This window comes from Thamnophis sirtalis, unplaced genomic scaffold (assembly GCF_051295495.1).
Source record: "Thamnophis sirtalis isolate CommonGarterSnake01/CBP01778 unplaced genomic scaffold, rThaSir2_p1.2 scaffold_3, whole genome shotgun sequence".
Classification (NCBI taxonomy): domain Eukaryota; kingdom Metazoa; phylum Chordata; class Lepidosauria; order Squamata; family Natricidae; genus Thamnophis; species Thamnophis sirtalis.
This window is the reverse complement of record NW_028261383.1, coordinates 138,626,585-138,639,682: the sequence shown is the minus strand read 5'-3', so window position 1 is coordinate 138,639,682 and position 13,098 is coordinate 138,626,585. Positions and strand designations below refer to the sequence as shown.

The 13,098-nt window shown below is 36.9% G+C and overlaps 1 protein-coding gene and 1 pseudogene across 2 annotated transcripts in view; both read left to right on the top strand.

Annotated features, from left to right (window-relative positions):
* The window catches only part of LOC106553773 (ABC-type organic anion transporter ABCA8), a 79,552-nt gene extending 66,684 nt beyond the window's left edge, over positions 1-12,868 (top strand). For both annotated transcript variants that reach the window (XM_087710206.1, XM_087710205.1), the window contains 5 exons: positions 498-617; positions 5,838-5,978; positions 7,301-7,380; positions 9,113-9,168; positions 11,095-12,868. In XM_087710206.1, the coding sequence (XP_087566332.1) occupies positions 498-617; positions 5,838-5,978; positions 7,301-7,380; positions 9,113-9,168; positions 11,095-11,193 (496 nt within the window). In that variant the 3' untranslated portion in view covers positions 11,194-12,868. The remainder of the gene's footprint in view (positions 1-497; positions 618-5,837; positions 5,979-7,300; positions 7,381-9,112; positions 9,169-11,094) is intronic.
* LOC148048203 (uncharacterized) lies at positions 882-2,615 on the top strand (annotated as a pseudogene).
* Positions 12,869-13,098: the final 230 nt, after the last annotated feature.

Genomic DNA, 13,098 nt, shown 5'->3' with positions numbered 1-13,098 from the left:
AGGTCCTTGAATCTAGAGAGCCTCCAGGAATAGCACAATAAACCTGATACTAATTTTAGTTTATTCATTTATCAAATTTCTAGACTTACTATCATATTTGCATGACTCTTTGCAATTGTATTTGAAATTAATTTAAGAACTAAGAATATTTATGTAAATATGGATCTGGTGCTGCTTTATTCATGTTCCTGATATGTCCATGAAATACTGACTATAATGCATTAATCCTAATCTTGCCTGTTTCATGTATGTACCACCTGACCAATAAGGGAAAGAAAAAAGCCGTTTCCTTATTCCATAAGTGTGATGCACAAGCTGAGACACTTGTCCTGATTTCTCATCAACTTTCCCACTTTATATTATGCTCATTGGACTTGATTTGGGATTAGATTCGGGCATTCCAAGTATTCTGCTTGGATGTTCCACTCATCAATTAAAGGTGAATCAAAGCAGAATTCAGGTTTCTTTCATTTTCATCAGTTGAATGGTTTCTTTAGGAGAGCAATTCACACCATGCTGCAGAACAAGGATAAAGGTGCCATTTTGACAACTCATCACATGGAGGAAGCAGAGGCAATGTGCGACCGAGTAGCTATCATGGTGTCTGGACAGCTCAGGTAGGTTTTCTAGTGCATGCTTTCTTTGTTGAGCACATAGGACTTTCTTGTAGACTTTTTGTCTTTTTGGTTATGAAGTTCAATGTCTGAAATAGAGTAAGCAATAATGGAGTTCTTGAATGCCATAACACATTCAAGCATTATGCGAAGAGAATTATGGTAATGAACTTAGTAATTTATACTTATAGGCGAAACCCTGTATGTGCACTGATTCTCATATGCAAAGAATTTCTGCATGGAAAAAAAGGATACAGACTTTACTGTATGCATTCTCTGGAGATTAGCTTTGAAGATTACTCAGAAATTGCAGTTAGTGGAAAGTGCAGCAATGTAAGAATGTACATTGTACACAAATGATCTCCTGCCGTGTGGTCTGATGGATGCTCTTCTCCTATTTTGCTGATTAATCAAAAACAAACTTCAAATGTTCTATTGAAGAACAGATGTTAGTTTACTTAATTGGAATGTTGCCCGAAAATGTGTTATGCAAGTTAAATGAGTTATGCAGAAAAAAAGGAAGAAATAAGACTGTATTCTAGCCCCTTTTCCACTTAATATTTAGGTAGCTCAATTGTGTATATCATAACTAAAAAGAATTTTATCTTTCTTAACTCTGTGGTGGACAATTTAGCTGTGCTTCTTCATGCTGATGATGTGACTATTTTTTCTTTGACTGACATTGGTCTTAGAAAAGGTCTTTAAGCTTTTATGTTGTAGGAAGTCAAGATACACAAAACTACACCAACACAAAAATGATGGGATTTGTTGATACAGAAAAGAACTTGAAAAATACAAACTTTAGTGGCAGATAATCAATAATAGTATAGTCTAGGTATCATCCTTCAAATACCTTGGCATAGAATTTCAACTTTTTGGTCTCTGGTGTGAACAAATTTAATCTATTTCTGATAAGGTTAATAATAGTGCTAAAGCCGGTCCAGATTCCTAAGGGTGCTGTTTTGTGTTCTGTGTTGCATTCCAACCACTACTGACCTTAAATGCAAGCTAATTAACGCAAGAAGCATCATAAGCAAAATGCCCAAATTCCTCCTCTTACCAGTATATTCGACATTATATTTGTCTGTGAAACATGGCTGAACGTATTCCTTCCTAACTCCATTATCACAGTAAGAGGCTACCATGCTTACTGGTCCGATCGTGAAATCCGTAGAGTTGCTATCTTCTATAAAAAGTTCCTAAATCTAAAAAATATTCAAGTTACTCATGAACTCGCTCTTCCTGAGACAATCATCTGTGAGCTGTCCTTAAATACCACACTTCATTTCTTACTATGTTACAGAAGTCCTGATTACGACATCATACATGCGAACAAATTAACCTCACTATTAATATGGGCTGCCTCCTGCCTACATCCTCTTATCTTTCTTGGTGACCTAAATTTATCTCTTATTAATTGGACCCTAAACGAATATACAACTGAACCCATACATACAACCCTGTACAATGCTGTTATTAATCTGGGACTAGATCAACTAGTAACTAACAACACTAGACTCAACAACTGCCTTGATCTCATCTTCTGAAACAGTTTAAACTCAATTTACGGACTACAAATAAAAGAACACTTTTCCAACAGTGACCACAGCACGATTGACTTTTGTCTCAATATACAGCTTTACAAAAATCATCATAATGATGGGATACCCAATTATAACTTTAAAAAAAGCCAACTATCATCTCATAGACACTGACCTCTCATCTCTTATTTGGCACATTCTATTCACTGGCTGTAATGCTGCCAAAGACCTTTATAACATTTTTTTGCTTGAAGTCAAACGAGTCTTTAAACTATATGTACCACTAATAAACCCCAAAACCAGGGAAAACAAATTACCCATAACAATAAGGAAGCTGCAATAAAAAAAAATCTCTCTGCGAAAAAACAAAAAAGGCTATGTAACTAATTTATGCCACCAGATGAAGACTGAATGCACTAATTATCACATCAAACAAGAGGAAAACCTTCTGCGCAGGTAATCTAACTGAGCCTTCTATAATTTGGTAAACAACAAACTTAAAGACTCGAGATCCATCCCACCCCTAAAAGGACCTAACGGCAAAGACTGTAAAGATGAAGCCGTTAAAGCCAATCTCTTTAACACATTCTTTGGCTCAGTCTTTGTAAACAGCAATGGATCATGCCCAATATTTCCTAGTCATACCACAAATAATTACAGTGATCTTACACAAATCGATTTTACAAAAGATAATGTTGAAAAGACACTACATGGCCTAAAACCATCTCTATCTATTGGACCTGATGGACTATGTGCCTACTTCTTAAAAAAACTTTTCACTGCCATAGCTGAACCTCTAAGCATAATCTTTGAAAAATCTTTCAGCACCAGCTCCTTGCCCAACCTATTGCAACTTCAAATCTCAATCAACAAATGCTCTGTCTTACACATTGGCAAAAAAAATCAGAACACAAAATACAAGCTGGGTGGACACAACCTTGTAGACGACCCTCACTCTATCAAAGACCTTCGAGTACTCATATCTAATGACCTAAGTGCCAGATCCCACTGTAATAACATTGCCAAAAAGGCATTAAGAGTTGTTAAACTAATCTTGCATAGCTTCTTCTTTAGTAATATTTACTGCTAACCAGAGCATACAAAACATTTGCTAGACCAATTCTCAAATACAGTTCATCTGTCTGAAACCCGCACTGCATATCGGACATTAATACAATTGAGCGAGTCCAGAGATATTTCATGAGAAGAGTCATCCGCTCCTTTGCTCGCAACAGAATGCCACCAGACTTGAAATTTTGGGCTTAGACAACTTAGAACTATGCCACCTTTGATCTGACCTAAGCATAGTACATAAAATTATCTGCTACAATGTCTTACCTGTCAATAATTACTTCAGCTTTAACCATAGCAATATGTGAGCACACAATAGATATAAAGTTCAGGTAAACTGCTCCAAATTCAATTGCAGAAAATACGACTTCGGCAATAGAGTGGTAGTGCTTTGAATGCACTACTTGACTCTGGGGTTTCTTCCCCAAACCCCCAAAACTTTAACCTTAAGCTGCCTACTGTCGACCTCATCCCATTCCTAACAGGTCTATAAGGGGCATGCATAAGCGCACCAACACGCTTACTGTCCCTGTCCTAATGTTTCTTTTTATTCGTATCCATTTCATGTATCCAAAATCACGTTCATACTTATATACAGGGCGGGGCATAACCTTTTCCTAGGGGGTCACAGCAACACTTGTAATAACAACACAAATAATTCATACACCATTCGAAAGCCCATCAAAAACTGAGTTTATTGACACGATTTAATAGTCAGTATGACCACCATTAGCCCTTCGAACAGCATTCAAACGAGGTGGATAAGAACACAACAAATCTTCAAACAGTTCCGTTCGATTTTCCAGATTTTTCAACACAGTTTCCAAATTCATTCTCAAAGTTTCAACCGAAACAAATTTAACATTTAATAGCTCATTCAATTCAGTTTTTTATGGGCTTTAAAATGAGGTGTCGCGGAAGTTGTAAACTGCTGTCGATCTTGCTGTGACCCCCTAGGAAAAGGTTATGCCCCGCCCTGTATATAATCTAATACATGCTTGACGAAATAAATAAAATAAAAATAAAAAAATCTTAACAATCTACTTTCAAACTGGGATGATCCTGCTGGAATGCAAAAATCAGCTCTATATCTGACTTAAACTTCACCTTTCCAGTGATTCCCTATCCATCATAAATCTTTTTGCCACTTTTTCCTTTTCTAGGAATCTAGAACTAGAATCCATAATGATTGATCTATGCCAATGCAACTTCTAGTATCGAGCTTTCTTGGCTATGAGACTATTAACAGTTAGAGTCATACTCCAGCACCCTATGTTCAGTATAACTTTGCAAATAGATCAAAGTGATCTAGATAATTAATACTGGAGGGATATACACAGGAAACCCTCTTCACCAAATTATTGATTTTGTGCTATCTCTCCTACATGCAATAGAGTTTCTTTCTTTGGCCTGCTTTCATGACTTGCCCTCAGTGATATTGTAGAGAAGGTGTTTTGCTCTGCTTTTGCAGAGCAGATATGTTGCTGTGATCTGGAGGAACAAAAGGCCCTCCTCCACATGTTCCTTTCATGCCTTATTTATACAATGGGGACCCCATCCTTATAACCCCTGCACATGTTGATTTATTTGTTAAATTTATTTGCCAGCTATCTCACCATGGGACTACTTATGCTCATGTTCCATCAGGTTTTTATTTGCTTTATGTCATTGTAATGAAATCTTAGCATCTTAACTTGCCAAAATTCTTGCAGCTGCCATTGCTTAACACAGAAGCATTCTGTTCTCATTCTGCAGATTTATAACTGCAGAAAAATGTGTTGGTAATGTCTCTTTATATCCTTTTGTCAGATGTGATTAGCAGTAAAATATATATTCAGTCTGTTTATTATCCTCATTTTTTCCAACTTACACTTCTTAAACTACAGTACATTCAATTTACTGGAATATCTCTCTTGACATTCTTAATTCTCATTTCCACATAATAATGGGGGACTTCAGAATGGTCTCACTAGTTTTAGTATGATGAGTGAACCCCAGTCTGTCAGCTTTCAGCAAACCATCAGTTAGCTAGGAGCTTCCGGTAAATTTGCAAGGCAAACTGTCAATCTTATTCAATCCACATCAGTGCAAACAGAGTTCTTAGATGTGAATTGGATTGAAAGGATAAGAGAAAAACACAATCAAAATACAGCAATATTCCAAATATCCCATATAACATGGGTTGAGACACGTGAGAATGCAATGGCAATTATGGTATGACTTAAAGGCATCTCTCCCAGCCTCTCTACAGTTGCAATTGTTGATTGACAGTTCAAATTACAGAAGATTTGATAGAAGAGAATATTTGTAGTTCAGGTTTGACCTGTAGGGTTTTTGATGCTCTATGAGCTTTGTTGTTTTCTTGCAGATATTTCATTACCAAACTAGGTAACATTATCAGTACTTACAGAAGAATACAAGGTACCATGCTACATGTACTCCCATGCACTTAATCCTTTCTCCTCTCTACATGAACATTGTAATGCCATTGGAGGCTCAATGGACTGGTGTCCTTTAAAATCAGCATTCTAATCCATGCCGGATTAGAATAGTGCTACCCAATAACAATTTGATGCCATTCATTGTATGCTGATTTATTTATTTTTTGCAGGTGCCTGGGTTCAATTCAGTACCTGAAAAGCAAATTTGGAAAAAATTATTTGCTGCAAATAAAAGTAAAAGGGGTAGAACAAGGAGATCTTGTGAATACTCAGATTCTAAAAATGTTCCCACAAGCAGCTCGTCAAGAAAGGTAACAGCAACATTTATCTACAATGTGACTGAATGCTTAAAATTGTTTGAAATGGAAATCCTTGTTCTTTTCAGATGGCTTAACTGAAGAAGGAAATAACTTTTTAAAATTTAATCTCCTATTAGGAAGATTTTGCTTCTGAGGAGAAAGTCATACCTTTGATCCAGATGGTTATGCTACATGTTTTCCCTGTTAGATTCAGTTGCTTCTCAAAATTAATCACCATACTGTGGCACAGATGGAGATATATGTAATGTGCAGAGCCAGTTTGGTCTTCTTCAGGCTAGAAAGTGGAAGATTGTGAGTTCTAGTCCAGCCTTAGGCATGAAAGCTATCTGGGTGACTTTTGGCCAGACACTCATTCTCAGCCCAACCCAGGGTTGTTGTTATGGGGAAAATAAGTGGAGGAAGGTATGTTGGTTATGTTCATCACCTTGAGCTATTTGTTAAAATAAAAAAGGTGGGATACAAATAAATACAATCCTTGTTACTCCTCCCTGGACAAATTACACCTTTATTTTTAAAGTTTCTATATATACAAATTGGATTGCTCTGCCCAATATTTTTATTGGTCAGAATTATCAGTGGTATGGATTATTGCACTTAGACTTATATACCGCTTCACAGTGCTTTACAGCCCTCTCTAAGCGGTTTTACAGAGTCAGTCTATTGCCCCCAACAATCTGGGTCCTCATTTTACCCACCTCGGAAGGATGGAAGGATGAGTCAACCTTGAGACTGTTGAGATTTGATCTGCCAAACTGCTGTCAGCCAGTAATCAGCAGAAGTGGTCTGCAGTACTACATTCTAACCACTGTGCTACCATGGCTCTTATTATTGTTTATTATTGTATGGTATCTTGGTTTTAATTGCCTTCTAGAAAGTTTTAAATTTTATTTTTTATTAAATTTATTTGCTGCTATCTTGTTTTGAAGCCACTCTTGGCATCTTATAGCATCAAAGCATTAAAAACATCAGGGATAAAATGAAAGTACATTCAAAGTAGTTTCAAGATGGAGAAAAAGAGCAGCCAGATTTTTTTGTGGGGGGGATGTGCGATTGGGTCTTAATTAATCAACCCCCTCCAGTGTGAGATTTCCCTGTTATCACTGAAAATACTAGACTTCCAGGAGCAGGATATTCCATAATATTGAGGCCAACATACTTTTTAATAGCCTCAATCCCATGGGGGAACCACCAATAATTTTGCAAAGGAGGATCAATTTGAATGGACTGACTCAAGATGGAACCAGCAGTCCTGGAGATGTTGTTATTATTATTTATCCTCTCTTTTGGATATTTATGGTTTCACCTATTTTTAGGATATCCACTTTGTTGGTCTACAAGATTCCAATGGAAAATGCACTGCCTCTCTCTAAAGCTTTCTCCATGTTAGAAAAAGGTATGTCTGTAAGTATTATGAAATGTGAAAACATAAACTTCAAATTAGATGGCATTATCTGCTCCTTATGTTGCATGAACACTGAAGGAAAAATAATGTGTTTTCTCAGATTTATTAAAAAAAAATCTTTAGAATCTCTGGACATCTATCAAAGTGTGAAATTTGAATGTATTTCTTTATTTGCAATCATCATAAATACATATCAGTTGTCAATTTTCTGAATTTTCATCATGTGACTATGGGAATGCTGCAATGGTCAGAAGTGTGAAAAACATTCATAAGTCACCTTTTTTTCCCAATGCCATTGCAACTTGAAATGGTCACTAAACAAATGGTTGTAACTTGAGAATGACTTGTAAGTACTTAAGAAGCAGCCCAGAACTGCAGATCTAAGTTCACCATTCATGATCAAAGTTTCTCTTTACCTATGAAACCTCCCATCTTCTTGTAAGGTTTACTCAATGGAAACCTCTTTGGACTTCCAAAGTAACTTTGAGAGAAATGAATGACGCAGAGTCCATGTGCCAGAAAAAGTACAAATGTTGAACTATGTGTGGCTTTCTTGAGGACAATAGCAAACTGAGTAAAATGTGTATGGCTAATACTCAGATGTCAGCTGAAATATTTTGTTTACTTCAGTGCCTTTCAATTTTTTCAGCTTAGAGCCTCTGTAGGATTAAGAAAACCAGGTGCAAATTTCCATTATAACCCAAAGCTCCCTCCGTCCTGTGTGGTAATTTTAGTCAGGAAGAATAAATCTGGAAATTTCTGGTTTTAGCCCAAAGGAATGATAGCAGTAGATCTATGGCATATGTGAAATAAGCATGGCAGAGCTTATTTCAGAAATTCAGCCCTTCAGCATGTTTTCAAAAATCAGGGAGGTGAATAAACAGTGTAGATTGCCATTAATAGAAGGGTCACCTTTTAGAGATCTGAAACTGGAACTTTTAGGAAACTGAATCTCTCTATATGGGTGTTCTGTCCTTATTGCTGCGGTAAACCCAGCTATAAACTCCCAGCTTCACTCCTTATTGACATGATGTTTTATCATTCCCTGTTGACATCTTAGGCTATTTTGCCTATGATGTGGTCTCTACTATGCAGTTCATTTTGGGGAATACCCTTTACTCTGAGGGGAATCATATACTCTTACAATTCATTTTATTTGGAACTTACCTTCATAATAGATTTCTCGATTATGTTTATGTTATGATTATGTTTAAGACAAATGAATAGACAGAGAAATGAAATATTGCAAAGTAATGCTACACCAACCCAACCATATTTTAAAGCACCATTAGTCTTTTGAAATGTTTTCAAAACTGAGCCTTACAAGGAATAGCAGTTCCCTGCAATGCTTTAAAACAACCCATTATTTTCAGTGTGCTGGACAATTCTGAAAAAAGGATGCTGCTGCTTTAAAGAATTAACTCATTAATGTTGATTAATGTTTTATCAGACACAACATATTTTCAGACTTAAGAAGCCAGGCTGAGTAGGACAGAGTTGGGTGTTCATAGTTGAGGTCTAAAGCAGACTTCCGAATTAATTTCAAAGTATGCACAGCCCTAATCCTTAGCCTGATTGTCGTTACTAGTGACTATTGTGGGGTATTGTGGGGTATTGTGGGCTATATGGGTATTGAATAGGGAATGAATATGCTATGCACAGAAGACAAGCAAAAATGTTCCATGCAAAGCCTAACCAAGCCTACTTTCCCCTCTTTACATAGTGAAACAACTGTTCAATCTTGAGGAGTACAGCTTTTCTTTGAACACTTTGGAACAGGTAATCTCTTTATATGATATACTTATCTGATAGAATTTATGGGGATTCTCCCCCCACCCCCCACCCCAGATAGTGCAGCCTTACCATGGCAGAAGAGTGCTCCTGGGAGGGGTCCAAGTGAAGAACACTTGCAATGGACAGGAAGAATATATGTTCTCTGTAGGGTCACTCCATAGTGCCCCTATATTCTCCATAGAGTCGCTCAAGGGATGAAGGTCATTTCTAAGCAGACTCCTATATCTGGCCATAGTGAACTAGGAAGATGTTTGGAAGCAGATAATTATACTGCTTGGGAGAAGGCAATGGGAAATCACTCATGTATTTTATCAAGAAAATCATGTAGATAGATGAGATAAACCGACTGATGGTATAATGCTGGATGACAGGCCCCTTGGTTTATTTATTTATTTAAAATTATATTGCCATCCACTCATTCATGGTGACTCAAGGAGATTAACAGGAGATAAAAACACAATATAAAAGAAATAAAAATAAATAATAAAATAATAACCCACCCACCCCCCACCTCCCACATCCTTCCACCTTGCTAACAACATACATTCCAGAGGTTGGTTGCCAATTTTTTTTTACTATTGATTTGGGTGCACTGCCATGAGTATGCGATGTTTCTGCTCATGCAGAGAACCTTCTTTACATGCGCAGAAGCATCCGGGCAGGTGGGCGGAGCCTCCCCCACCGCTACTACCAGTTTGGCCAATCTGGGCCAAACCGGCAGCAACCCACCTCTGATACCAGCCATTTAATGACCTCCATCCCATTCTGGGTTCCCCAGGCCTGCTAGCAGAACCAAGTCTAAAGTGCCTTCTGGAAGAGTGTCAGAGTGGGGGCCAGACTACTTTTCGGAGGGATGATGTTCCCCAGACCTGCTAGCAGAACCAAGTCTTCAGTGCCTTCTGGAAGAGTGTCAGAGTGGGGGCCAGACTACTTTTCGGAGGGATGATGTTCTTCTAGGTCCCTCCAGACGTATCTCGTTAGGGGACGGGACCTGCAATATTTGTTGCCTCCGTGCTCTAGTGGTTGGATGGTACTGAGAAAGAGCTGAAAATATTTCAGAGCACTAACAATGTTGATGATGCAGTTACATTTCATCTAATTGCTGGTGTCAAAAAGACAGAAATAATAGTTGGAACATAGAACATGAGAAGCATAAATTTGGCAAAGCTCAACCCAATACAAAACGAAATAAATCAACTACATTTTGATATCTTAGGCATGAAATGCAGTGGAGTTGAACACTTCCACTCAAAAGACCATCTTGCCTTTTCATTTCATTTATTGAATTTCTAGGCTGCCCAATCCCGAAGGACTCTGGGATTGGGCAGAAATGAAAAATTATTTAAAAAAGAATTAAAACAATGAGACACAACAAAGTTAAGAAAAGCACAACATGCACCCAATCAGAGAGGGGCCGGACCTCAATCAAGAGGTCAACGGCCCCAGGCCTGCCAGAAAAGCCAGGTTTTAATAGCTTTGCAGAAGGCCATGAGAATAGGTAGGCTCATTCCATAGGGCCGGAGCGGCAACAGAGAAGGCCCTACTCCTAGGTGTCGCCAGCTGGCATTGTCCCGCTGAAGGCACCCGGAGAAGGCCCATCCTGTGTGATCTTATTGGTCTAAGGGAGGTATGTGGCAGAAGATGGTCTCGCTTTTCCCCCAAAAAGCAAGGAAGGGATGGCAGTGCTTCCATAAAAAACAGGAAGAGTACAATATAGCAAAGACACTACTTGGACAGAATACAATCAATGACCAATCAGAAATCCCTCAAGGATTCTTCATCCAAAAGATCCTTCTTTTAAAAAGGGAACTGTAATCTTTTCCTAGGAAAGATAAGTATTAGGCAAATGTTATCTCTTATACCATTCAACCATCATTGACTAACCTATTAAACATTGTCTCCTTTATGTAGGTTTTCCTAGAGCTTTGCAAAGAGCAAGAGCGAGATTATTTTGATTTGGCTCCAAATACAACTTTTGATTGGAAGAAACTTCAGGAGGGTGATCTCTAAGTCATCAACACATTTTTAGAACAATACTGACATAAAGAACAATACTGACATAAGCACCAATTCCTTGACCCAGAAGAGCGAATATTCTCTATATAATTATAGTCTGCTGCTTAGAATGAAAGTCTTTAAGGAAAATGCATTGTGACTAACCCTTATACTAGCCATATCTAGAGAATTTACCGTTGAGGAAAATTTCAACCAAGAAGAAAATGACTTTTTCTGCATTGTTTCAAGTTTCAGGAATATAAATTTCACCTTTTATTGTGGGTGTAAATTAAAGTATACATAATACATATACGTATACGTATACGTATACGTATACGTATACGTATACGTATACGTATACATATACATATACATACATGCATACATACATATATATATACACACTTTCCTAAATGGGTACAGATGATATATTTTTCAGATTAAAATATATAAATGCCTTAATTCTGATAAATATGATATATACATTATACCCAAAAGTTTATATGGCAAATAAATTGCTGCATTCTAAATATCTAAGCATCTTTCTCTCCTTTATCCTACATTTTTAAATGTGCAACGGTGAAAAACTGAACACAGAAATATCAACAGAGCAGAGGGAAAAAATGAATTTTTTGAGCGGAGGGATGCCCCTTCTTCATCTCAGCAATACTGAAAAATAGAAGAAAATAAACTTTATTTTCTTCATCAGAAATGATTTTGGGATTAATATATGTCAGAGCTTAAGCCAGAAAAGAAATAACAGTTCTCAAACTCTACTGAAAATGAAGGAAGCTCAAAGCCAATCAAATTATTTTCTTATATGAAGTACACATTTTTCCAATCTTTTTTCTCCTTGGTGGAAAAAAAAACACCCTTAACAATTACGATAACCATTTGCTATACTCTCCTCCCAAAAAAACCAACTTTGTACAGACACAAGCCTCTTCATCTTTCTACTGCGTCTGGTTCCAGAATTAAGTCTGAAGTAGTTGCGATAGTGAACTGTTTTGTAAAGTATTATTAAACATCACATGAGAAACAGCTGTTATGTAAAGATTAAATAACATTAAGATACTATTGGGATTTACTACAGCTTTACTCAGAACCAGTTTTTGAATGATTAATTGCTTGTGTTCTTTTTTTAATTGCTGTGGATTTCCGAGAAGGAGGCTCACATGCAGAGTTTATGTGAAAATAATTACTTTCAGCATTGTCTAGTCTGGAGAAATAACAGATCAACAGAAGTCTGCCATGGTTATCAATTCTTTGCTGTCTCTTCCCTAAATTGAAATATGGGAACATTATTTGGTTGTTTTATTGTTAACTGTGGCTGGAAATAGCCATCATGGAACGTACTGGGTATTTTTAAGATATGGTTAGCTAATAATGTTAATGTTTAATGAATTAAACATTAAGGGTACCTTAACCAATAACCAATTTCAATACCTACCAGGATTTAAATGAAATCAAACAATTTGAGGCTGAGGCAAAGAGGAGCTCTTACGACGTAACCACTAATTCTGGTCAATGATTATAATTAAAATGGAAAGTGTTGAAAATTAATCCATGTTTCCAGTATATTTAAACTAGGGGAAATCCAATGATAAAATTATATAAGTATAAAGTGATGCATATTAGAACCTAAAGTCTTAACTTCACATAATGAACAATGTATTAAATATAATTCTTCGACATATGCAACTATGACTTATAAAAAAGGACTGGAGGTTCTTATTGTAGTTTCTAAGATTCTATCTTCTACCCAATGCATGCATTAAAACTCCTTATTTAAATCTATGTGAGTCTTGATTTCATAATGGTACTGTCAAGGTTCCGAGTAACACATGCAAAGAAATCAGAACTTTGAAGTAGGAAGGGTCTTCAAAGAACATGTCTATTGCAGTGTTTTTCAACCTTTTT